The sequence below is a fragment of the Ambystoma mexicanum genome, chromosome 6p, assembly GCF_040938575.1.
Source record: "Ambystoma mexicanum isolate Mex_15411 chromosome 6p, UKY_AmexF1_1, whole genome shotgun sequence".
Taxonomy (NCBI): domain Eukaryota; kingdom Metazoa; phylum Chordata; class Amphibia; order Caudata; family Ambystomatidae; genus Ambystoma; species Ambystoma mexicanum.
The window spans coordinates 1,252,963,418-1,252,990,429 of record NC_090935.1 but is presented as its reverse complement, the minus strand read 5'-3'; the positions used below and the strand labels follow the sequence as shown (position 1 = coordinate 1,252,990,429).

General features: G+C 47.1%; 1 protein-coding gene across 5 annotated transcripts in view; it reads left to right on the top strand.

The window, feature by feature from the left end:
- VPS13A (vacuolar protein sorting 13 homolog A) overlaps positions 1-27,012 on the top strand; it is a 2,994,934-nt gene that overhangs the window by 1,686,657 nt on the left and 1,281,265 nt on the right. For all 5 annotated transcript variants that reach the window (XR_011280366.1, XR_011280367.1, XM_069625905.1 and 2 more), the window contains one exon: positions 22,502-22,660. Coding sequence is in view for 3 of the 5 variants with exons in the window: in XM_069625905.1 (XP_069482006.1) it covers positions 22,502-22,660 (159 nt within the window). In the remaining 2 variants the exon portion in view is untranslated. The remainder of the gene's footprint in view (positions 1-22,501; positions 22,661-27,012) is intronic.

Below are 27,012 nucleotides of genomic sequence, written 5' to 3'. Positions count from 1 at the left end.
CAGCCTGAGGGTTGAATTTCTGTAGTTGGCTCTAATCCTGTCCATGAACTTGGGGCCAAATCCCATTTTAAGCACTGTTGCAAAGAGAAATCCCCACTCCACCTGATCAAACGCCTTCTCTGCGTCAATTGCCATCAGGAGAGCGGGGATTCCTCTCTTGTGGGCCTTTTCTATTAAGTGTGCCAGCCTCCTGACATTATCGGGGATCTGCCTGCCTCTGACAAATCCCGATTGGTCTGGGTGGACCAGCTTAGAGACAAGGTGGTCTAATTTCTTAGCCAGGATCTTAGCGTATATTTTTGAGTGAACACTAGTTAGCACTAATAGTGCTAACTAGAGGGCGCACTTGGTTGGATCCTTGCCTTTTTTGTGGATTAGAACTACTTTCGCCTCCTCCATAGATCTCGTTGTTGCACCGTCCTGTCCTATCAGATTGAAAAGCGTAGTTAGGATAGGGGGAAGTATTTCCTTATGGCATTTGTAAAATTCTGCCACATAGCTGTCTGGGCCTGGCTGGGATTTAAGAGTAGGCAGAGTTCTAATTGCATCCCTGACCTCATCCTCTGTGATGGCCCTTTCCAGTGATTCCCTCTCTTCTTGTGTTATGCAGAGTAAGCTAACGCTATCTAAGTAATTTGATTGGGAAGCCTGCGCCGGAGTATCAGACGCGTTAATATGTCCTCATTGTCCTCATTGTTGGTACTAGTGGACCCACCCCCGCCTTAATTTTAAGTATAGTCCTCTCCTTCTGCTCCTTTCTTAGCATTCTCCAGAGTAGCCGGTCGACTTTGTTAGCTTTAATATAGAATTTCAGCCTGAGGTGCAATAAGCTCCGCTCAGCCGCTCAACTCTGGATCAAGTCCAACTGGCCCGCACTACCCTATACTTCCCTTTGGTTGCCTCTGTCTGATGTATCCCCATTTTAGCGGTTATTCCCCTAAGTGCCTCTTCTAATCGCGGCTCCTCTAGTCTCAGTTCCCTGTCTTTTCTCGCTTTAATCGCTATTATTGCCCCTCTCAGGGTTGCCTTAAAGGCGTCCCACCTTACTTGGAGTGGCGTGTCCTCTGCAGGTTCTCAGTAAAAAATCGGGCCATTTCCTCCTCCAGCTCTCGGGCCAATACTTCATCTTTAAATAGGGCAATAGGGTAACGCCATTTCCACAGCCCCGAGGGTCTGCCCTTCGCACTCAGGGATAAAGTCAGGGGGGCATGGTCATGCTGTGACACCCATCGAGATATCCAGAGCCCTCTCCAACAGGTTGGCTGACAGCCAGATATAATCTATTCTAGAATGGGACTGGTGGGCATGGGAATAGAAAGTATACCCCCCTGCTTCTCCCCGTAACTCTCGTCACACATCAACTAAGGCCCGGTTGCTGATTTTCTTATTCAGGTCGTGTGAAGGTCTCCCCAGAGGTCCCGCCGTTCTGTCTTTCGCTGGGTCCCAAGCGATGTTGAAATCGCCAGTAAGAATAATCGGGGACTTGGCAAACTTCTCAAGCTTTCCCAATGAGCTTTGGAGAAACCTGTCTTGTGCCGCATTTGGGGCATATATCGTTGTTACCGTGAGAAGGTGCTCATTTCCCACCAAGGATACTGCCAGAAACCTCCCTTGGTCGTCTACCATCTCCCCAGCGATATGTAGGTCCAGCCCATCTCTAAGGGCCAGTAGGACCCCCGCTTTCTTTTCGGTTTGAGTGGCTTGTAGCGACCTGGAGTAGCCCCAAATCTTGACCTTCCCCGGGCCACAGTACGGATATGGGTCTCTTGAAGCGTGATGATGTCTGGTCGTTCGTGCCTAATATAGCGCTCTACTTTCTTGCGTTTGATCGGCGAATTGAAGCCGTTCACATTGAGGGAGAAGATCCTCAATACTCGTTGACTAGGCATACTACTTCAACTGAAAGTAATAGGTCTCCCAAGTCGCCCTGCTTAGCATCCCGCTCCCCTCCCACAGGGTCTCCCTTCCTGGTTGCGCTGCAGAACCCTCTAATTTGCTACTAAGGCACTGGATCTCCCAAATCCCCCTCCCCCTTCCTTCTGGACTGGCCTCAGCCCCCCTCGAATCAGAACCTCGAGAGTCGCCCCATCTATTGCCCCCCAACTGTTCCAACACGGGATCACCCAATCCCATTCCAAGATATGAGTCCCATCCCCTCCCCAGATATCCAACTCAGGATCCGTCAGACAAGACCCATGCAGAACCTCACTCCCCCATGCGGACCCAATCAGCTCTGCGATTGTTGTCCGTCCCTTGCCGGTGGACCTTTCAGGAGCGGCTTGTTACCATTTTTCCTTGATTTCTTGGACCGGGCCGTGGACCATTCCCACTCTCTGCAGGGGGATGTCTGGGATGGAGGTGGAGTAGATGATGACGGCGCGTCCTCTTCCACCCCCAGCAAGGCGAGACCCTGTTCACAGGTGGTGATCTTCTGCGGCTTCCCTCTCCATTCAAAAGCCAGACCAAAGGGATCTAGCCGCCTATAGCGAATGCCTTGGGCTCTTAAGTGGGATAGTAGCAGACCCATTCGTCGTCGTTTGTTTAGTGTTGTTTGCGCCAGATCCTGATACAGCGCTATCTCTGCCCCATTATAAGTTAGGCAGCCGACCTTCCGTGCTGCTGCAAGAATCTGCTCCTTCACTGAGTAACTATGCAAAGCCACAAGGACATCTCTGGGTCTCGCACCCGGGTCTGCTCGTTTGGGACCTACTCTGTGTATCCTATCTAAGGCGATGTCCTCTGACCCAGGTGCCTCCAGGAGATCCGCAATTATGCCCTTCACAGTTTGGGGGAGGTCTTGTTTCTGGGAGTCCTCCGGGAGAGACTTAATGTTCAAATACCTAGACCTGTTCTCTAACTCTTCCACCTGGAGCTCCAGGTTGTGCGCAGCCGTCACCAATGTGTCCAGGAGGGAGTCCGTTCTTGCATCCTCCGCTAAACCCTGAATCACCCTCTTGTTTCTGTCCACCCTTTCCTCTATCTTACTAATGTCCCTTTTGATCTCCTGGAGACCCTCCGCCAGGTCCTCCCTGAGGACGTCCGTTTGCTTTTGGCCAGCCGCGGTAATCTGCCAACTGTCTGCCAGTAGGAGCTTCAGTGCTGCCTGAGTGACAGGTTGTTCATGTTCTGAAGAGCCCAGATCCGCCGGAGTATGCCCTGGGGGCCCGTCATTTGGAGGTGTCCTCGGTGTCCTTGGCCCATATCTTGGTCAGAGCGTTCTCCTGCAGTGGGGTCTCTGGAGGGATTGCGTATCCTTAGGTTTATTCTTGGACATGGTGCCGGCAACTTAAGGTAGCGAGCTCAGTGTTTGGGGTTCCGAATTCTGCTGGCAGTAGGGTGCTCCGCTGGGGGCTAGGCCACGGGCCGGACCGATATGGAAGTCACTTCGTAGGTGCTGGTGGTCAGGGCTGTCCTCCGAGCGCCAGTACACTCCTCCGGGACAGGCTGAGTTCAGTGCTGTAGGTGGGTCCCTGGAAAGGCCAGGAGAGAAAGACGCTGTGGTGGTGTGATCTGAAAACCGTAGGGCCAGGGTGGAATGTGGCGCCTTGAAATGGCCCTCGAGGGAGATGTGTGGAGCTACGCAGAACAGGGCCCCCACAGCAGAGAAGATGATTCCGGGAGAGGGGGGGTCATCACCGCCTCACCGCCACGCCTCCCCCTTCTGAGTTGGACACCGAGGTTCAGATCGGTGAGGGCCCGAGGACTCCAGCCCCAAGAGAAATTAGCCAGTGGGGGGGGCGCGCTGTGTCTGATGCAGGGATGCAATATCAATGCGCTCTGTCCAATGCAGGGCCCTTCAGGGAGTGGGACCCATGGGTACTGGAGGGTAGAAGCCCAAGGAGCTGGCTGCCACTCTCCCACCTCCCCCCACCAGGACACAGGGGCGCAGATTATACCTCTCAAGGGCTGTGCTCCTCCGTTGCGGGCCGCACCAGGTCCACCCAGTGCAGTTACATCCGGCCCACTGTACTTCCCACTGCCGGGCCCGGGACTGCGCCCAGCAGATGTGTATGCCAAGGGGGTGCGCGGTCGTGGGCCGGGCCGCTCTCCTCGGGGGCCACGGCTACCGCAGGCACTCCCTGCAGTGCTGAGTGCCCCTCGTAGCACACTGCCAATGTGTGCGTCGCTGTCGGGCAATCAGATCCGGCCTCAGCCCCTCGCTGAACGTGCGCGGTCTCAGCCCCTGGGCCCCCTGCCCACCAAGGATGGTGAGCCGAAACGTTGGATGGGGGGAAGCCGCAGGGGAACAGGACCGTGCCGCGGCACGTATCCTCCAGGCCGCGGTCTGGTGCCCTATCCCGGCGGGGCGGACCCCAAGACCTCTGCCGATACTTGGGTGGCGCGTGTAGTTTCGGCCCGGGCCTCCCGCCGGCAGAGCAGGCCCTGGTCGCAGGACCTCCGGTCCACCTCCTCCGATGCTCCCGGGGCCGACAGACCCCCAGTTCCACTTCCCGGATCGCTGCGGTGGAAATAGACAGCTCCCTTATCGCCTCTAGTTGCTACCGCCTGGGGAGGGCTTCGTCGGCCAGTATGCAAAATGACAGGGCTTTGGGACGGGAGCTCGGTGGCGGCGGTGTTCACAGCATCGTGGCCATCTTGGAATTCCCCATTTGCCTAGAGGGAATCATCCAGCACGTTTCCAGCAGGTTGTGATCGCTGGCGCTTGTTCGCAATACCTCCAAAAGCTGTTGTCAGCTGCAGCAGTGGTTTCGAGACAAAGATATAATCTATAGTCGCACTCGTATGGGCGCGTTCCCATGTCGGGATCCTATTATGTTGCGTGAAGACCGCGTCCAAGTTGTGAAGCTCTCTTGACTGTGTCATGACTAGCCATGCTTTCCCTCGATCTTCCGCTGGTGATGTCTTGGATTTTGCCTGCTTAGACTTTTCCGTTTGACACGATGCATTTAAATCGCCACAGATGAGTAGAAAGGGCGTCATGAGTTTTGCTAATGACTCATCGATCAGATGCTCCAGCATTGCAATATATTTTGCTGCGTCAATGGGTGCTGGATTCCATTAAGTGTTGACAATCACTAGTGTCTTTCTGATGGTAGTTTCACTTGTTTCGAGCTTTTGATCCCAAGTTGCTATAACGGCCAATACAGATGGATTGGCAATCAAGGTTTTATCCACGGACAGTCCACAGACATTTCGACACGCTATTAAGATGCCTGAGGAGGGTCGACCAAGATGTCCTTTGACTGCCGCCGGAGCAATCGTGATTTCATACCCCTCAAGGGGATGGTTGGTGTACGAGCCATGCAGACATATATCATATCATATGTCGTATGCTCCTAAATTTACATCGCCCGGGACTGTTAAATGGAAGTATCCTCTTGTGTTCCATGAGCAGAGTTTCAAAGTTAACTGAAGACCATCTTCGTGCCGATCCGATGGCTGTCTGAGGTCTTCAGCCTCGCGTTATTTGTTCTGGTGTGAGACGAGCGCCTTTGGTAGCCAAGACCAGATTCCTTGTTTATTTTCTGATTTGCTTGATGTGCTCGTCTGTGTCTGATTACTCTGTACTTCTTGGATGATAGTTCTAGTTGTCATGCGGGCATTTTCATTTGTTCTCCTCTGGATCTTTTCGCTGTTGAATTGCTCATTTTCAGGATTCAGACTATTTGTAGACGGGGTGCTGTATTTTTTTGTATATTTTTGTTCATGGGCTGTACTGTGCCTTTCTCCACAATCTTCGCTTTTCTGTTCAACATACGTGACTTTGTGCGTTGACGCTATAGAGGTCTTTTGCTTCTTTGCAACATCGTGCTCTTTTGTACTAGCTGTAATTTTATCCGTTGGCGACTCGGTTTACGTATTTTGCACGATGTTTGATTAGGCAGAGTTGGTTCAAATATATCAAAACCCATTTTTCGTATTTCAGATGTTCCGTTTCGGAGAAGTTTTTGGACGGTTGATGAGCCAATGTACAAAAGTGTGCAGGCTCTCTGGTGTTCGTGCCATGGTTCAACAATGAGCAGATCATCTGATTTTATTGCCCGGAGCTTTGTAATGTGATATAAAATCCCTAGGACGGCTCTTTTATTCAGGGTTAGAGCATCCTTGTTGCTCGGTCTTTGCTCCATTTCAAAAGTCCCTCTTACTTCCTGTGCTCTTGAGCTTCTTGTGTTAAAGACCTCTGTTCCCGAGCTGTAGTGAATTTTGGATGTCTCTTTCGACCTTGTTTCTTTCCGAGAGTCAGCTGTATCTGCCAGATGTCTTGTTGCTGGAACATTTATTTTTATGTGGTTTGTCAGCGTGGCTATTTTTTCTGCTGTTACCTTCTTCGCCGCACTGTCCATTTTACTTTTTACGAGTGAGTCTCCAGCGGAGGCGTCATTAATAGCCTGTTCCGTCAGTTGCGGTTGCCAATTTGCTGTTTGTGATGTTCTTTTACATCTCTGTTCCAAGGTTAAGAACTGACTTCCATGGTTGTCGTCGGGGTTGATCTTCCCATATCATCATACATTTAGATTTGCTTCCTTTTCTAAGTCTTTGCGCTGTCATCACTGAAGTTGGTGCTCCCTCTGAGTGGCTCGCATCTAGTACGATAGACAGTAGAGTGGATTCACCTGTTGAATGCACACTTATATTCATCAGTGGATCGTTATTAAGAAAGTCTTCGACCGACTTTAGGGAGACTGGTCTTTTGTTTTCGTCCGGTGCCACTATGATTCTCTGTAAATTCTCAAAGTCTGGGTTCAGTCTGCTGTGGATGGAGCCGTTTTTTTGCATTGTCATGGATGCTATATACTTGTTAAGGTTGCTCGTCGTAGGTTCTGGGTGCGCTGTCGCATCCTGCGATGTGACGTCACTTTCAAAGGTCACAACCTGCCTTGACTTAGATTTTTCAAAGATGGAATTTGACGCTTCTGGCTCTTCGCTGGCTTCTGGGGCATTCGCAATTTCAACTGACAGTTTTTCTACAACCATCAGGACTGTAGCTTTTTTTGTTCCAGCGACTGAGGCATCGTTTTTCATGCTTTGATTAAGACATCCTGTGGCTTTTCTCCCCTTGGCTTGTGTTAATGTATTTTTTGTTGTTAGGTCAATGATGGTTACTGTTTGTGCACTTGTGTCTTTGGTGTGTTTATCCTTCTTCTCAGCAGTGTGTGTTGGATCGAAACTCGTAGAGACAGTGGTTATTTTTGCCATCAGTTGGTTTACGAGTTGTTCTGTCGTCTGCACCTGGGTGTCTCTTCCCTCTCCGGCTGATATGTAACCCTCTAAATAAGTCAATTTCGAGAGCATCATGGCTTGAATTGATGAATGGTCCTGCAATGTGATGTTAATTGACTCATATAATTTGCAGAGCGGAGCAAGCGCGATTGTAATTGCAGACATAATGGTTAACATATCAGGTTTCTTGGAGGGTGTCTAAGGTGGAGGTACGCTGTTTGTACGGATGCTCTTTTGCTTGGAGTTACAAACAAGTCACTTGTGAGAACGTTTTTGTGAGGTACCACGTTGGAGCATGCGTCCATCGAGCATCTTCGTTGGAGCCATGTATCCGCACGATGCCCAGGCTCGCGTGACTTGGATGCTGGAGGTTTATTGCCAGCCCAAGGCCGACTATGAGCTGGTGCTGTTATGCCTCTGGCCGATACTAGCGCCGGCGATTCTTGTGTGGGGAGCAGCTCAGACATTTTGTTGCAGTTGTCCAGGTCTCGTTCTGGACATGTTGGAAACGTTTCGTACTGCAGCTCTTGACTACTGTTATCCAGTGCCAATTTGTGCTGCCGTCCACCTGTTTCTGCGTGCCTCTTTACTTCTGAGGGCGTTTGTTCTTCCATTGTGTCTGTGGTTCCGCTTTCGTTGACCTTTTCTGAGTGAACTCTGACCGCTTTTTCCACAGAAATTGTTGTTTTCTGCAGGGAGTGCTGTATGTTCACTACAGGCGTAGGAGTAGGTTCAATAAGTTGCCCTGCACTGACTGGGATGTCTTTCGTCGGACCAGCACTGTTGCTTTGTTCCTGCTGTCTCGGGACAGGACGTTGGTCTTTTCGGTTAAGGTTTCCATGCGTGAATGATCCTTACTTATTGGCAAATCCAACCTTCTTTGTTTAGTATTGTCATGATGCCTACCCCCTCGCAGCTGGACCAAGCCCATCCGCCCCGGAAGCAGGCATTCGGACATTTGTTTAAACCTCAGAAGCCTATCTGAGGGGCTATCTGGGTTCAGTCCTGGCGCCTTAGGTGCCAGGCTCATAGTAGAAATCAGTCCTGGCGCCTAAGACGCCAGGCTCATAGTCATCACTTAGCTCAGGCAGACCATGCTGCACATGCATCCAGGCCAGCGTGAGACCTGGAAGGGACTATTTTTCCACAAGGACTACTTTTCACTCGGGTGTGGTTCTAGGGACTTCTTACCTGGGACTACTTTTGAAGCTATTTAAGCCACGCCCGATCTACAACACACGCTTCACGTTATTCTGCATTTAGCAGCGTGACGCTCACCGTGCCTGCAAACCTGCATCCAGTCTTCTACCACGCCCGCCTCGAACACGGAGCCCCTAGGAGAGAAAGGAAAATAGGGGAAGAGGTTAGATTACGGACTTTAATCTGATTCCTTATCTGATTTCGGATCTTGCATCACTCCGAGCCTGAAGGGACATTCTTCCAGCACGCGTCGCATCCCAGCTGCAGCGCCACTCCATTTTCACCAGCCCACAGCATCTCCAACTCGGCGCTGCCTCCGTCACTTTTTCAGTGATTTTCAACATCTGGGGAAAAGACAAGAAATAGCAAGGTGAGCCTAAAGAGACTCAAAAGACAATCACTTATATTACAGACTTACCTGATTATCACCGGAGGCTTTATCCTTCAATACGCCGCATCTAGGAAAAAAGGAAAAGACAATGAACTAAACTCACGCAACTTTACAGGATAGTTTGGGTGATACAGACTCTTACTTGAACGCCGCCAGCAACCTCCAGATAGAATTTGTCGCCGCAAATCAACAGGGAAGTGCAAGAGTGAACATTGGACATTTGAACTCTTTAAACTTGGCAAACTCCGGACTCAATAATCATCCAGAACTCCAGCACCTAAAACCAGTGAAGTAACTGGTATCTACGCGCCCCTGCATGCCACGCAGGATGGAGAGCTCACCAATCAAAAACATAAGGTGAGGACACTGACTGGGAATATCGGAGGTGGCAAGTGGGGAGAGCGGGAGCAGGGAAGGGGGTCTGCATTCACACCCATGGGGCTAAATACCTTTCTCCATAATATTTCTACAAGTCAAGCTTACAAGACTAAGGGGGTCCATCCAGACGGTCATCTTTGCCCTACGCTTCACGCTGGTGGAGGCCGCAGCTGTCCGGGTTCGATCTACGCCCCTGTGGGGAACCGGGTGAGCGTAACAAGCACAGGGGAAGTTTTCTTTCAGGACTGCCAGCATTTCGGCGTCAGAAAGTTCCTTGAAGTCCTTATGGCTGGATGACATTTGTGACTGAAAGAACTCAGTCAGGATGCGCATTGTGTAGTCGGTTTTGCTGATCCTGATGCTCTCGTAATGCCACTGCCTCCCCGTTTGCCTTTTGGGGGCCAAGACAGCTTTTCCAGCTGTACCTTTCAAGGACCCTTGGGGTGTGTTGTATTAAACTTTTTTCTGTTACTTTTTGTGGTAGATTCCTCATGTGCTTAATTTTGTCTCGTCAGTTTTTTCAAATTTAGTTCCATTTTTTTGGGAGGTAATGTGATTGAGTCTTCTACCGCATCAAGATCTGTCTGTGCGATCTACGTTGGGCATAGTTCTTGGGTCCATCGCCCTTCAGAAAGAGCGTGGATCTTTACCTTCGTGACCCCTTGTGGCGCCTGTGCTTCAGGCTGAATGCTCCCTCTCTCGGCAGCAGGAGGCATGCTACTCCTCGCCACGTGACCAACAGCCATCAGGCCGCGCTCGCGAGCAGGCATAGATTCGGTGCTCTGCTCCGCCCGACACCCACACGACCGCCCTGCCGCAGCCTCTAGACAGCACTGCCCGTGCCCCTCGCGGTCTGCACCCCCAACATCCGTCACCGTTCCTGACCCTGCAGCAGTGTCCCCTCCAACGCCGCTCATGGTGTGTGGTCTCGCCCGGAGGCCGACAGCAAGGCAACCAGAGCTGTGTGGTTCAGCGGGCCACAGTCCTCAGCTCACAGATTTCGTGATGCCGCACAGTAACCCACGTCCTGGCCGCAGCACTCCATGGGGTCGGCTACAGCAGGTAGGCTTGGTTTAAGTGTTTTAGGGCACAAGAGCCCTTCTTTGCAATAGTGTTTTCCGTTTGTCTATGTTGTAACTGGTCTTTCGTGGGCCCAACCTCTTGTTTATAGGGTGCGTGGCTGTCATTCATATCGCTTTCCTCGCGAATGTCAGGGGGGCGAGTATACTTGCAGGATCTGCAGTTTCTCACCATCTTGGTGCCAACAAATGCTCCTTAATTGGCGCCCTTCGTCCTCCTCTTGGATGAACCTAGAGACCTGCCCCGCCATATCTAATGTTCCAGGGGGGGGCCTGGGTACTCTTTGCTCAATGTCCTCGCAATAAGTTCAAGGGAGGGCCTGGCCTCCTCCGGCTCGCAGACCACTGTGTCTCTTACCTTGGTCAATGTTCTCTCGGCTCAACCAGGTGCCGTCTTACGCAAGGTGTGATTTCTGGCACAATATCAATGAGTTGGCGAGTCGAAGGGTTCCTGAGCTGGTTAGCTCGGTAGTGCTCCTTGCTCCATCAACCGACGGACCACGACTGACCACTTTTCCACCCACTTCTCTTCGCTGGGAATGGGGTTTTGTAGATGTGATTCTCAGTGAAGGAACTGAGACTCCGCCTCTCAGAATGGAACTGCTGGACAGAATCTCCGCTCTCCTCTGGTAGTGACCACAACTGACCACTTTTCCACCCACTTCTCCGCGCTGGGAATGTGGTTTTGTAGATGTGATTCTCAGTGAAGGAACTGAGACTCCGCCTCTCAGAATAGAAGTGGTGAGCAGACTCTGCTCTGCTCTGGTAGTGACCACGACTGACCACTTTTCCACCCACTTATTCTTCTACATAGGGGTAATAAACCAGATAAGGTCTGTAAAATGCTTCTGTACTTGAGGCGGCATGATGTCAGTGTGGCATTTATTCAGGAAACTCACTTAACAGGTCTCACTGAGGGTAAATGGGCATCACAATGGGGCTGCCATAGTTATTACTCTTCCTATTTCTCTTACACAAAGGGGGTCGCCATCCTCATACACAAATTCCTTTGATTCCGCTTGCAGGAGGTGAATAGGGATCGGGAGTGCATGGTGCTTCTAGTCCTGGGATATATTGAGGGGATCAGGGTCTCCCTGTATTCCCTGAATATCGATGAGCCAGAGTTTTATGATTGGGTCACCTCATACCTCTCTCCGACCTTGAACTCTGTAATCTTTTTTGGGGGGGGACACGGTTCTGGATGGAGACATGTATTCCTCCATGGTGGGGAACAGGCAACAATCCAAATCCAGTCAGAACATCCTAGACATTTGTGCCCTATACAACCTCATAGATATGACAAATTCAACATGTAAAGGTGAGGGATTATACTTTCAACTCCGGCTTCTCGTATTAATGTTTCTCATGTCTAAACATTCAAACCTGGGCATGGGAGGCTATGAAATATTGCCACAGACCATCTCAGACCACTCCCCAGCCATCTGGGAGTGTAGTATTATCGGAGCAGCCGCAGGAGGGGCCAGATGGCGATTTAAAGGCAATTCACTCCAGGGCCCTTTTTTTCGGGACGATGTCGGAAACAGAAATAGACACATTTTTGTAAATAATTAGGGCACTGTTGAATCCCTATGGGAAGCTTTCAAGTGTGGAATTTGTCTCTCCAAGACGGCGGGTGTCCTGAAGTTAATTAGGAAGGACCTGGAGAGTAACAAGGCCCAGTTTAAGACCCTGGAGCAAACATTCCATCAGACAGGTGATAGTAATATATTGGAAGATATTAGGAAGGAACTGGACGAGTTTCAGGCTAATGCACTTAGGGAGGTTTGATTTCTGAGCAGGCCGTATCAGATTAGGCAATACAGGGGGGGATGGGGGGGAGTGGCAGAAGACAGGAACTTGATTTTCTTGAATGTTGTCAGTGGAAAGACAGCCGGCTTATATTGACCACATAATGGGTGTCGGGAGGGTGGGGTGCGGGGGGATATGCATTTGAGGCAACCGATATAGAGAGGAAGTTCTATAGATTCTATAGTGGTCTATATTCTTCAAGTACAGTACATATGGAGCTGTAGGTTCGGCAGTATCTGGAGGATATAGAATGATATTGGCTGTGTCTGGAGCAGAGGGTGTACCTGGATCTGGAGTCGTCCCTAGAAGACATTACAGAGGTGATTAAGGGCTTACCCAGCTCGAAATCCCCAGGACCGGACCGGCTGCCCAGGGATTTCTTATGAAGCATATGGCCATATAGTCGCTCCGCATTTCCTTATGATGTATCGGGAATCCATCCAAACGGGTACCTTTCCTCCTGTGGTGAGAGATGCTACTGTAACAGTGTTACCCAAGACTGGCAAACCGCCAAAGGAATGCTCCTCATACTGGCCTATTTCCTTGATTAATGTACATTACATTTTTGCCAAGCTCCTAGCTAATGGACTTGCAACCCTTACTCATGCACAATCTCATTATTGCAGACCAGTCAGGGTTTATCCCTGGGAAGAACACCTTGTATGGGTTGAGGACATTCTGGCCTGCTCAGGGTGCTGGAGCTGGATGATCCAGCTATTGCAGTATTATTGGACACTGAGAAGGCGTTTGACTCGGTTGAGTGGCCATTCCAGTTCCAGACTCTTGGGAAAATGGGCTTTGGGTTCCTGCGATGTGTATAGGTGCTCTATGCATACCCAACGGTGAGGGTGCTGAATAACGAGTGGCTATCAGTCTCAAGTTGGGAAGAAGGACGCGCCAGGGTTGTCCCTTCTCCAAGCTTTTGTTTGCCCTCGTTATTAAACCGTTAGCATCCTTGTTGCGGGAATCACATAATAGGGGTATTCAACTATTTTCCCACAAAGTTATCATCTAGCTTTATGCAGATGATATGTTATTATTCCTGAAAAAAACAAGGGCAAACTTGCACCCGGTAATGCGACAAGTGATCCGCTCGGGGAATTGTCGGGGCTTAAAATTAACTATGCTAAGTCAGTGATTTACCCCCTGACATTCGGAGGAGAGACCTTTGCAGATGAGTATGGGTTCAAGTGGGAGCTTGCCAACACCAGATATAGAGGGGGCCAGGGATCCAGATATACTATTCAGGGAAAATTATGTAAGGGTGGTACAGAAAATACAGAACAGACGCTCCGGTGGCAGGGGCTGCCACCTTAAACCATCGGTCGGATAGCGGTAATTAAAATGGTGGTCCTCCCATGGTTTTTATGTCCATTTCAAAACATTCCACTGATTCTTCCCCAATGCTTCTTTAAATGTTACAGGGGGATCCTTATACATTTCATATGGACTGGGAAAACAGTGAGAGTCCAATGGAACATGTTGATCCAGCCCTTCTCGATTGGAGAATTGGCTCTCCCAGATTGTAAATACTACTTGTGAGGGAGAATTCTCATTTATGGCTAATTTCCCTCACCTAGTGAGTCCCTCAGCAGCTTTGCTGGATTTCTGGGGTTTATTGTTTTCCACCTGATGAGTGTGAGCCTTTGTCCACTCTTACATGTGTTTTGCCATGTGTATTTTTTACTGTCTGTGTGATCTTGGGCTCTGGAGCACACCACTCCATGAGACCCACTTTTTGTGTGTGTAAGCCAGCACCTTCAGTGCATTGACACAGGGTTGTCTTTTAGATTTCCCACTGACTCCATTTTTCTGGGACTGACTACTGTCCCCCAGAAACATGTAAAGTTGCCATTAACTTTATATAGTCACTTTAAAAAAAACTACAGACCCAGTAAACTCCATCTTACATGGAGTATTGGAAAGGGTTAGTTCCTACCCCTTTTTGTCTGTGCCTCTATGAGCTTTGTTTTGCTCTTTTAACATTTAGACTTGGCTGGTGGCAGTGGTATCTACCCTTACTTTTCTACCACGATTATACTACATAAACGTGGTATTGTTCCAGGCTATTGTGATAGCCTCGAACTTAAACCCGCTTTCCCAAATACTTTTTATTTCTACTCCAGTCGGGTTTAGTCGCCATTTCTTTTTGTTCAAGTCCTTCTTGTATTTTACTTTACACAGCAAACTAGGTTTGCCTTCTTTGTTCACCGTCTTTTGCCCGGCTTCTACAGAGAAGTCCTCCTCTTGGCGCCTGGGTGTCTAGGTGGGCTGAATGTGAGGGAAGGGTGTAGTCACCCCCTGCACAGGGTCTCCATGGAGACCCAGGTCGCACTTTGTGTTGATTGGCTGAGGTGGTTGTCCAGGCTGGACAACCCCCCTGCTGAGTGATTGACAGGCAGGCTCTGTGAATGGGTGATTTTCACATAAAAGGCAGGACTCTTGGGCTGGAAGTCAGTCGCCACTGGAACTGCAAGGAACCGAACCAAAGAGAAGAAGACGGCTGCTGCAACCCCGTGTCCCGGTGAAGCCCTGCTGCAGTCCTGAGCTATCTACCCTTCAACGACCAGAAAAGATCCAGTCCAGAGTCTTCTTCCCTTGAGCCTGGTGGGGTCAACCAGCTCATCTTCCACAGCCAGAGGAACCTCTTTGTGGTCGAAATCGCTGCACACTGCTCTAGTGGTCCGGATAGCCATCTGAAGAGCCTCTCCTGTTTTAAAGGAGTGCACCTTTTATTCACTGTCGCTGCTGCTGGCCTCATCCCTGGGTAGTGCAGATCACTCCAGACATCCTCCTTCTTGACCCCACGGCTGAAACTCCAGGAACCGTGAGTCTGCAGGAAACTACCGGGAACAACTGCCGTGGCACCAGCTTCTTCAAAGAATAAGGTACTGTGTCCGACTTCGAGGAACTAGGGTGAATCCCTTTTCTCCTCACTAAAGGCTTGTCCCTTTCTTCCTTCCCTCTTATAACTTTTGCCTCCTCTTCTGACAATATCCAAGTACTCCTGGCAACCTTGAATAGTGAACTCTCTGACTGTGTGATCCTCGACAACAGGAACCCTATTCCACTTGACACTGGCGCAGGCCTATTGACTTTTATCTTCTTGTTAGAAAGTGTTCTGATTCTGTCTGCCTTGACAAAAGTATTGCCTATGATTTTTATCCCCAACTCTCTTGTGTTAACTCAGGTGCTAAGTGTGTTTTAACTCTGGTAACATTTCTTCCCGCTGGTACGCGTATCTTTAGTAAGACCGAACTGTCATTACTGTCAAAAGTGATCGCATATGTATTCTCTGTAACGTCTTTGTTTCATAACACCGGTCTGTCAAATCCTAAGGTACTTACCTTGAGTTGTTCTGCACAAGGGGAATTGGTTGTGTGTAGTGTATTTGAAGTGTGGTTTTATTTTTCTAGAAGTGAAGTGTTTTGTGAACAGATGGTTTAAAAATAAATGTACTTATATTTTTTAACCAGAAACCTTGAGTCAGTGTTTGCTTGAGTCACAGTAATTGTAGTCCTTTGTGTAATCTCTACTACTGCTCATTTGCTCTTACGATAAGTCTGGCTGCTCCGCTACTGCTACCACTTTAACAGTGTAGTACAGGCTTGTACCAAAGGTGAACTTGTATTACCACTAGTAGTCTTAACTCTTTGCAGTGGTCCCTAAGGGCACTGCATAGGATTCTGCCTAACACTACTGAGCTTAGCAGGTGCATTTTCTCTCGTATTGGTATGAAACACGACATTGTAGGCCTCATGTACAGATTTCGAGAGGACTTTAGCAGCGCCGGATCTACCCCAGTCAGTGATTCTAGGAGACTTGGGATTCTTAAGGGCGGGAACGGGAATATTGTCCAGTACTTGTGCTGCCTGGATTAAAACTGCGAACAAATTATGTGCCACACAGCTATACGCTCTGTTGGTCTCAGCTAAATTTGTCCAGGATATAGGTGTCAAACAGGCTGTTTCTCCACCATTTTTGCATTATTTTCTTGTATTTGGGGCATTTGTGGCTGTCTGTGACAGTTTGTAGTTCACTCGAACTACACTACCCAGAAGTCTCCAGCCTCTCATTCCTGCCAGCATTTCGCTCCGCATTTAAAAGGATCCCGAATCCCCCTGCAACGTTCTTATGCATGTGTGTGACTGCGGGTGCCGACCTTATGAATCCTGATTTTGAAAGCTTTGTGTGTGTATTTTTTTGAAGCAGATACTAACGCACTGATTTCCAAGCAGCAAGGACTGCGCTTAGATTGGCTGTTTTTCCACCATTTGTTCATTCTTTTCTTGTATTTGGGGCATTTGGGTCTGTCTCTGACATTTTGTAGTTCACATGAACTACAGTACACAGAAGTCTCCAGCCTCTTATTCCCGCTGGCGGCGCGTATGCAGAGGCTGGTTCTCGTCCGGGCTCGGACGCTTGGCGCGCTCCTTGCTTTACACCAGTAAGTCCTAAAAAGAGACATTCTACATATCCCAGTCGACCTAGTTGTGATACTTTGAGCTTGTTACTTGCATTGCTGCTTGTGCCCTCCAGTTGTTAAGCTTAGGATTGAACCCTCAACAAACAAAATGGTGGAAGCGGTAGCTCCCAAAATGGAGACATTTCTTCAAATTGTAACACAGCCGAAAACTGCCTCCATTAGTTCCATGGAGGGTATAACTAATGTTGTAATGAAAGTACATTATCAGGTTAAGGGGTCTTATATCCCATCTGATAATTTCAGATGTGGGCATTCTTTGAAATGCTTACGTCTGAACACCACGTCGATAGTTAAACACGCCCTGGAAGTGGCATAGTATATAGTATAAGAAAATATTGACATCAGCGCTCTGTCCGAATCCTGGCTGCATGCTGCAGCTGGACCTTCCCTATCAGTGTCAATTCCTGAGTGTTACAATATCTTTAGGGAGGATAGTCTGTGGTAAAGGTGGTGGAGTGGCACTTATTTGTCGGGGTGATCTATCCATCAGACAATTGAAGTTGGTGGATATACCCAATTGTGAAATACTATTAGTTGAAATTGAACACAATCCCAACTCCGCACTTAATCTTTGCGTCCTGTATCGCCCACCCTCCCCCATACTGGATTTTGTAGCTAACCTATGTGAACTGATCTCCTTCACCCTCAAACCCAACTCCAAAATAATCATTATAGGAGATTTCAACATGGGTTTTGATGACCCCTCAGACTTGGATTGTATTCAGTGTGTATCAGAGCCTACCCACTGTGGGGGGTTGAATCCTTGACTGAGTTGTGATGCATGGCATAGGGGTGGACAGGATGGAAGTGAAACCTTGCCCATGGTCTTTTGCCCCCTATTTAGGCAATCATTCCGAGTGTAAATCGGCACCCAAGCTGTCAGCACTATACAATAACCTGATGACTGAAGCAGTTGATAGTCCTGCCCCTCAAAAACTAAGACCGCAAAAATCTATTCCCTCAAAAAGCTGGTATTCGTCAGCTATGCAACATTTGGAAATTAAGAAACAAAAGGCAGTGCGGAAATGGCAGAAAACACTAACTGCCACTGACAAAAGGTAGTATTTCCGTGCTGTAAAAGAGCACAAAGATGCTATCTATACTGCAAAAAAGGTTTCTATGAGAATAGAATCAAGACTGCTACATCAGATACTAGGGAACTTTTTAGGATCCTAAAAGAACTGGAGGATCCATGCCCAAACATTCATTCAATCCAAAAAAATACAGACTGGTGTAACCAAATCGAAAAGGCCATGGTCGGTAAAATAAAAATAATTAAAAAGGGCATTGAAACTGAGGTTACTCAATTAATTCCATCACCTGTTCCTGCCCATGCGCAACAACAGCTGCCCAGGATCAATCCTTTCTCCTTTGTAGAAGTGAATGAAGAGGGGATCCTGGGTATACTAAGGAAGCTGTAGAGGTGACATCTGTCCGGCTAAAGTTGTAAAAGCTTGGGCCCAGTTGCTCGCCCCTCTGATCACTAAATTTGTTAATGCTTCATTTAGAGATATGTCGGCACCTAGAGACATTAAGCAAGCCTGGGTCATCCCCTCTTGAAGAAGCCCACACTTGATCCACTAGCAGACCACTATCGCCCGATTACAAACTCCCCCTTCCTTCTGAAGATACTGGATAAAATAGCACAAGGACAGATCCAGGCTTTCAATGAGCACAGAAGGCACACTAGGCCACACACAGTCAGGCTTCCGTAGTGCTCATAGCACTGAGTCCACCTTGTTGGACCTTAAAGCTAACATTCTTAAATCCATGGAAAATGGAAAGACATCTCTGTTGATGCTCCTTGATCTGACAGCCGCGTTTCACCTGGTGGACCATTCCATACTGACCAGCAGACTGAATGAGAGAGCTTCTTTCTTTAAGGAAGCGGTCAACTGGGTGTTATCATTTTTGTCAGACAGGACTGCAAATGTTTTCCATGAGGATGCAATGTCAGAGGGACTCACTCTGGAGTGTGGAGTGCCGCAGGGCGTTTGCCTTTCTCCTACCCTCTTTAATCTATTTGTGCTTACACTTTTTGATCAACTGGGTGAAGATGGTATTTGTTAGTTATTACGCTGACGATACTCAATGACTCTTTCCATTCTCAGATGATCACCTCAAAGAGACCGAGACCATAAATGCAACCTATAATAAAATCCATCCCTGGGTGTTGCTTAATGGCATAGCCCTGAATAACAAAAAAACAGAGATTATAATCTTGGACACCGGTCCTAAACTTCGCCATCTTGATCCAGCTTACTCTTCTTTTCAAATTGCAGACTGTCTTCTACCCACTCTTAATAAGGTGGAAACCCTGGGTGTTACCATTGACCAAGAGCTCTCAGTGAGGGCACATATCAGTTGCCTAGTGTCAAACACATCCTACTACATTAAACTACCGGCACAAATCTGACAATTTTTGGATGTTACCAGCTAAACTACCCAAACCAGGGCTATCATAGGGAGTTGTATTGCCTACTGTGCCAGTGTCTTACTGGGCGTTGGCAAATTGGAGTTAAGTCGTCTTCAAGTTGTTCAGAACAACGTAGTGAGGGTAGTAGTTGGTCTGCGTAGAACCGATCATGTGTCAAAAGCCAGGAGAGATTTACACTGGCTTCCTGTAGAAAAGATTAATGTTCCACACGCTATGCATCCGTGTACGGCAAGAGCCCAGCCTACCTGACAGCCCAGCTTAAATGGCTACTGGACTGAAGTAACCTCAGATCAAATAACTCTGGCTTATCCCTCTGCCCGAGGCAAAACTGACACAGGTGAAAAACTGATGTTTTCCATTCTCATCACCACGCCTATGGAACACACTCCCACCTGACCTAAGGCTGTGTTCTAGCTTATAAAGTTTTACAAGAAACCTAAAAACATTTCTCTTTGAATAAAGACTGATTCCTTGTTCTCTCTCCCCCTCACCCTTGCCTTGCATTTCTTTTTTCTTCTGTGTCGTATGTCTAGTTTAAGCGCTCTTATGCCTCCGGGCTTTTGTTCCAGTTATAGGAATATATTAATTAAAATAAATAAAAGCCATATACAGCCTAATTGACAAATTAGACATTGCAATGCTTGGGGGGACTTCTTCATAGATGACACATTGCTGAGCCTTTAGGGGGAGAGGAGCAGCCACCTCACTTAATATCTTTATTTACTATCTGCTCCCGAACAAATTTAAGGTATTCTTTCTCTCGTTCCCGCATCAGCCAAGCACATTCTCGTTACTTCACAAGGTCATCATGGCCATGGGGAGACTGGTTCTAATGATTTATGATGAATTAATGTCCACTATTCCGTATTTAAGTTACAAATCAAAACAGAGATGGGAGATAGCAACTAATAGAGAAATAGAAGATAAAGCTGGGTATATATTAGGAATCAGACCTGTTATGTTTCACTTAATGCAAGCCTTGCACACCTGAACAGAGAAGGCGACTCACTCTCCTAATGCTGGTTGGTATAGGGGAAGAGAGAAAGCTGCAGGCCGGCGCGAGGAGGCTGTCTAGAGCTACATGCATGAAAGTCAGGCAGAGAAGGGTTCGCTGCACCATTGTCGCTGTCAGCAGGCACTGCCCAATAAAGGAGAAGGCAAAGCAGGAGGCAACGAGACACGCTCCCAGTCAGCAAACCGTGAAGGAAACAGTGAGACGTGAGGGATGCCGAAGCCACTAACGAAGACCGGTAAACCCATAGAACGAAATTGGGACACCAGGGCGCCTCAGGGCGAATACCCTGTACCGTTAACAGACAAGTGAGCCTAGATAAGGGAGCTTGGACATTTGATATGGAGATTGAGACTGTTGGAAAAGTGTTGGTGATCCGATATATGAAGAATACAATTACTTGGATACAAATGAGAGTAAATTCTGAACTGAAAAATCCCTGACAGGAGAGTAAACCAGGCAAGCAGGGAGTCTTGGACTCACACCGTTGCAAAGAGACAAAAAGCCGTGGCAGGAGGGTAAACCAGGAATACTGCACATCTGGGACAAGCGCAAAAGTAGCAAGATCATAAAGCCCTGGCATGGCAGTACACCAGGGATAGAAGAAAAGGGGGAGGAAGTTCCCCAAAGGTGAATTTTGGAATAAGTACAAGTCTGAAAGGGAAGTAAAATACCCCTTTCCAAAAGAACATTTAAGGTCCAGAGAGCAAGAAACTGTATATCCAAAAGAACTGTGCGATTGAAGGAAAATCAAGGGAAGAGCCGCCCCCTTGAGAGTTTTGGAACAGGTGAAAGTGACACTTGAGAAGCCAAATGAAAACTAGGGGAAAGGAAGCCCCTTTTTCTGGAGGAACTGTATTGATTTGCTTAGCTTCGCTTTTTGAACTTTGAAAGGTAGCTGCAGGTGTACAGTTTACAGACATCCCTACAGCTTACAGACATCCCTATCTTCACGTTATATTGAGTTTATTATGTGAGGGTCAGCTTAGGAATTTGGTCACAGGACTGAAGACTCTTTTTGATTTAGACATACTGACACAGACGTGCCTTAGTTTTGTTGAAGCAGTGAAACCCCTCTTCTAGTTAGGGATAGATAGGATTTCCCCAAATCCTTCTTTTTTTGTGAGAATAAGTATGTACCTAACAGCAAAATGCCACTGTGTCCGAATCTTACTCTTGATCCCTTACAATGGGCCTCATTACGACCCTGGCGCAGTGGGTTTACGCCAGCGTTATTCGCGGCGGACCCGTCCGCCCTACTACGAGTTTCCGTAGCGCCATGGAGCGTTTTCCGCCTGGTTTTTCCGGGCGGAGAAATCCATGGCGCTACGGGACCTTGTCGTTAATTACGCCACCGTATTTTACGGTGGCGTAATTAACGCCTTCCCCACTCCCATTATACCCTATGGGGCAAAAATGGGAATGGGGAAGGGTAAAATGGGGGATGGGGATTTACCGCCCCGCCAAGGTCGGAATGGGGCGGAAAATCCGCCAACCCCCATGGCGCTATCGGCAGCTTTCCGCCGTGCTCCATGGTGCATTTTGCACCGCGATTTCCGCCAGGGTCGTAATGAGGGCCAATGACTATTAATGACTACAGCTATTTATAGTATTGGCTGTACCTTTGTGCTGCTGCTACTACTTGTACTATTTGTACTTCTGCTAATCCAACACAATTTAGATATGTAAACCTCTTGCTGGAAAGAAAATGCTACCTTTTATTTTGCATTTTTGCTGCTGTATCGGATCTGGTTTCCTTCTCTGTCATTTGTTGTTCACAAAAAAGGCCAACCTAATTTTAGCAAAAAAAAGATTACAAAAATGTTTTAAAATTATATCATTTGAATGAGTTATTGGTTGGGAAATCGTCAGTAGACAAAACTTAATATTAACAAGTAACTTATTTTGTTATTGTGTCAGTTCTAGCTGAAATGGGTGAGTTGTTAATCGGTCTTGAATTTACAATGATGTGGAATTTTCTTTGAAGGAAGAAAGGACTATAGGGCCTCATTATGAGTTTGGTGGTGTGGCAAACAACGGTCGTAATGCAGCGGTAACAAAGTTACCGCTGCATTACTGCCACATTACCACACCGCTGAACTATGGGGTTGGAGGTAAGGTGAAGGAAAAACCTCCAGTAATTCTGCCACTTCATTGCCAAAAAAATTTAATTTCGGTGGATTACCGCCTTCGGTCATTCTCCCAAAATCCCCATGCAGAACTATGGACTCCATAAATGGGGACTAACATCGCCACTTCCAGCAGTTATTCCACCAGACCAAGTAATTGTAAAGGTAAATCTGTTTTTTCAATATCGCGGCAGATTGTAAAACTTGAAATGAGACACTATGAATTCAAAAATAGACCTACAAGTAGGAGAAGGAGCATCCATCTCATTTACGTTTTGTTGCGTTTTGACAATGCATTCTTCTGAAAAGTGTGTTTTTTGTTTTAGTTACCTGTGATACAATGAATTTTCCATCCCCCACAAGCATAAAATCTAATGTTATGACTGTGTTTATTTTAGATGAAAAAGAAATCTAGAAATCAGCTTGCTGAAACAGAGGTAGACGAGGAAAACTTCAAGGTGCCAGATTATAAAACAGTTATTCATATCTCTTCAAAAGATCAGATGAACATCATGCTGTCTAAATGTGGACTGCAAATGCTTAGCAATCTGGGACAGGTAAGGGCCACAATGTGTGATGCCTACTATAGATTAATACTATGAGTTGATTTTGTGGGTTTCAATGTAGTTAAACCATTGCCATTGTGAAACAAGTTTTATCATCTCTCCAAATGGAATGAACGTCCTTTCAACAATAACCATTAAAAAAAAATGTTTAAAAAAAATATTGTGAACTGAGTTTTGCTGTAAAATTGCCATTTTCTTTTTCACCATTTTGCTGTTCGGTTTGGTGTTAGACAAACTTTTATTCTAAATTTTGATTAAATCCCAGATTCCAAACACTTGATTGCTGTGAGATCTATCTTCAGTCTAGAAGTGTTTTGTTTAATCCATAAATCCACAATCCTTTTTCTCTTCCATGCAGAGGAAGCTGTAACTGTTGATTAAAGTAAAAACAGCCGGGGGAGAAATCTCAACCTCACCTGTTTAATGTATTGTAAGATTAACCAAATACCATACAGATAGGACAACCCTAACTCGCCATAACTCCTGACTGGCGAAGTTGCTACTATTGCCAACATCATCTGTGCCTTGCAAACATTGTACTTTAATTTGGTAATATGGCTTCTACCTCTAGAATCATGGGATGCATATGGTGAGATGAGAGGGATGTGTGAATGCCAGACTCTATGTAATGCCTGCTAGCCACATTTTTCCACACAATCGATGTGTCCATGTTGCATGAGTGACTGGAGATAATTGTAGACAAGAGGTTGTGTACTACCTCTGGGGCAAAGCGTTATCCTTAAACGTCCTGCTGTTTCAACAGAGGCATAAACAAAGTTAATTGTACAACTTTCTCTGAGGTATTTCAGAAGTGAGCCCATCATTTATTACTGCTCTGTCAGAAGTCCACATATACCACCTCTGCATACCATTCCTCTATACACCTTTTTGTGACTAAATGAATGATGTGACGATTCACAAGATCTCGTCTCTTCTCTCCCTTTGAGGCTTGGGAGGTGAGGCCACTACCCAATATAGTGTCCCTGGGGGGTGGTGTAAAGCGGGACCTACCAGGGAGAGACTCCCCTCAATGGGATATGAACTCCCGTTCTGTGAAGGAACTCCTTAGTCCTTAGGACCAAGTCCCTATCAGAAATCCCTGATAACACTGCTTTCTGTTATGGTAATGTCTCTTCCGCTTTGATCCATATAACCCAGACGAAGAGTCAAAGAAACCTGCCGAGTAATAACAGACTGCCTTACCATAGTACTCAGAAGAATTGGCCCCAAGGAGACGTAAAGATTATCTCAACCGCAATGAACAAGGACTTTGACTTTACGCTGGAAAGGATCCAGCCACAGGAAATAAAGAATGAGAAGGGACTGGGAAATAGAGAGACCAGCAGGTGTGAAGCTGCACTGGCTTAGCAGTGCTGGAGATTTAAATGCCTTAATTTTGCTGTTGTACCATACCAAGAAAGTATATCCCTACGAGTCAACATTTGCTTTATGCTGCAAACAAAAATCTGATATTTTGTCCTAGCTTCAAGCTTGTCTCGTGGTACACATTTTCAAGACCTGGAACACACTATTTGCACTGCTGTGTGCCTATCTGGAACCACAAACATTTATGCAACCATACACAAGGAATACTTTGCTGTCTGATGTCCTTTGGATCAATGTATCAAAGCATATTGAGGTATTTGTGTTCTTTTTAAACAGGTCATTGTGGCGTGGTGGAGTAAGGAGTCCGACAGGGGATGGCATGTTTCAACAAAGTTTTATTTTAGCAAGAAAAGGGTTATACCTACTGTTAGGCAGAAACCTGTGCAGTTACCTTAGGGACCACTGCAAAAAGTTTAAGACTACAGGTGTTAGCAGTAAACCCAATTGGTAGCAGTCTGCACCACCCAGATTTACCTAGTAGCTGTGGCTGAGCAGTCAGACCTCTCTTAAGAAGAGTTAGGCAGTATATAGAGTATACACAATAGGGCCAAAAATACAGTAGCACAAGCAAACACTGACCAGAGCTTTGGTATAAAAGTATATCATTATTTATTTAAAAACACACTTGTAAAAATACACTGGCACTAATATGTCAAGCAAGTTCAAACACAGCCACTAGAAATATATAAACCTCCCTAATGAATTATTCGACAGGTCTAGGTTAAGACACCACTTATTTAGCAAAACAGAGGTGAGCGCGTAACCATAGATGGCACTCCAATAATTTGTTTAAAAAGGGAGAGAAAAGGCAGAATAGGAAAATCACACAGTACCAAAACTTTTAAAGAACCACAGCAAGTCAAGAAAGGCAGGGTCTACTGTAGAGCAAAAAGTTCATAGGCCAGGCCCACTCTTGGAGAGAGCAAGGCGGAATGTGCCCAAGATCACGCAGTGGAAATGCACTCAAAGTCTTTGCAGGAAAGTCAAAAAGAGGTTGGATCAAGTTAGAAAGGTAATGTTAACGGGTCCGAGGTCACCCCAGGATAGAGAGTCATGGATTTACGGGACACCTTGGACAGTCTGTTGCAAGGGAGACCAGGCGGGACACAGTACCTGAAATGTTGAGAAAGCTCCAGCGGGTGCAGTTGTTCCTGGCGGCGGGTGCAAGTCGGGGCTCCGTCCAGGGGAAGAGAAGATCTCGACGTGGAGGAAAGCTGGAGGTCGTTGCACTGCCAGGGAAGAAACCAGCAGCAGAGTTTCCCGGTTAAAAGGGACTACCCTTTTATTCGCGGTAGTGGTGAAGCGTGGCTATCCGGCCGCCGGTGTGCTTGGCACGGGCGATTCGACCACAAGACGATCCAGGAAGGCGAAAAAGGCGAACTGGTTGATCCCACCAGCTCAAAGGGAAGAAGACTCTCCTAGAAGAAGATCTTCTCTGTCATTGGGAAAGTGGTGAGTTTCGTACAGCAGGGCTCCACCGGTGGTGTCGTCGTTTTGGAGGGCTCAGCTTCTCCCCTCTTCGGATTCTTTAGGTCCTGTGGCGACTTCTGAAGTTCCAGTCCCCAAAGCCCTGCTTTTATGCAGCAAAACCCCCATTCATCAGCCTAGCTGCCACTCAAACATGCTAAGTGGTGAGCCGGGCGGCTCACCACTGGGCCAATCACATAAGAGTGCGACTTGAGTTGCCAAGGCAACTCAGTCCAGGGTGCCTAATCCCCCGCCAATACATCCTGTTGAACCCAGACAGACTGGCACCATTTGGAGGTCTTCTGTGGAGAAGCCCGCCAAAAACTGGAACAAAGGGCTCGACTTGGGTTAGAGTTTCAGAGGCGAACACAAACACCATTTTAAAACAGAGTCCTGGCAAAAAGACCCAACCGGGGAATAAATATTAAATAAATAACCCGGCGGTATCTTTAACATTGCACCAAAAAGTGGTGCGTTTAAAATGAATGGGAAAATCCCATAGGAAATATTCCGGTGGAATATTTCGCCTGGTATCCACTGCCACCAGCCAGAAACTCGACAAGGGGGGGACTGGACAGTGCCCCCCTTGGAAAACAGACCCGGGGGGCAATCGAATTACCCCTACCAGTACTTCCACAATATGATGGTTTGTACTGGTTCTATTCACAATTTGAGACTAGTAAAGCCAATGGTGACTTTACATGCCCTGGGAGACAGTAGTCAGTCCCAGGGTATGGAGTCTATGTTTGGGGGTCACTATGACACCCCTGTGTTACTGCACTGAGGGTGCTGTGTAACACACATACCAAAAACACATGATGCCCTATGGAGTAAAAGACCCCATTGCCCATAAAACACATTACATAGTCAAAGGACATTCTCAAATCATGCCTAAGAGTGGGAGAAAGAGTCTCACTCTTAGCAGGAGAAAAAAATAAACCCCAAAAATCCAGCAAAGCTGCTGGGGGACTCACTAGGTTTGGGAAATTAGCCTTAACAGAGAATTCTCCCTAACAATGGCCCATACAATATCATCTTTATCTCAAGGACAAGGACCTAATCTGAAGATTCCCTCACAAGGGTCTCTAGTTTTGTGAAATGATGACCGCATTTGATATTTTTTCGTAAAGTATCTAATCCACACCTCCTCTGTTATGGCGGGGTCCATGGTCACTCTGGATTTAGCCATAGTTTGCCTCATAGAGGACCAAAAGGATTTTGTGTTGTGACTACAAAGATTCTTAATCATACCCTGATTGTCCCTTAAATGCAGTTCAATTTTCAGGAATGTGACTACATTTCTATGTGTTTGACATGCATGCCTTTTATCTTCTTGATATTGAACAGCAGAAAGATTTTGAGTTGATAAACTTCTAATTTGTATGTTTTTGAGTCGATTATTTCTCATGAACATGACACTGGGGTTTGCTATTTAATGCTTGAAGAGGCCAACACACATTTTAAGACTTTTTAATACAATTTGAGTAATT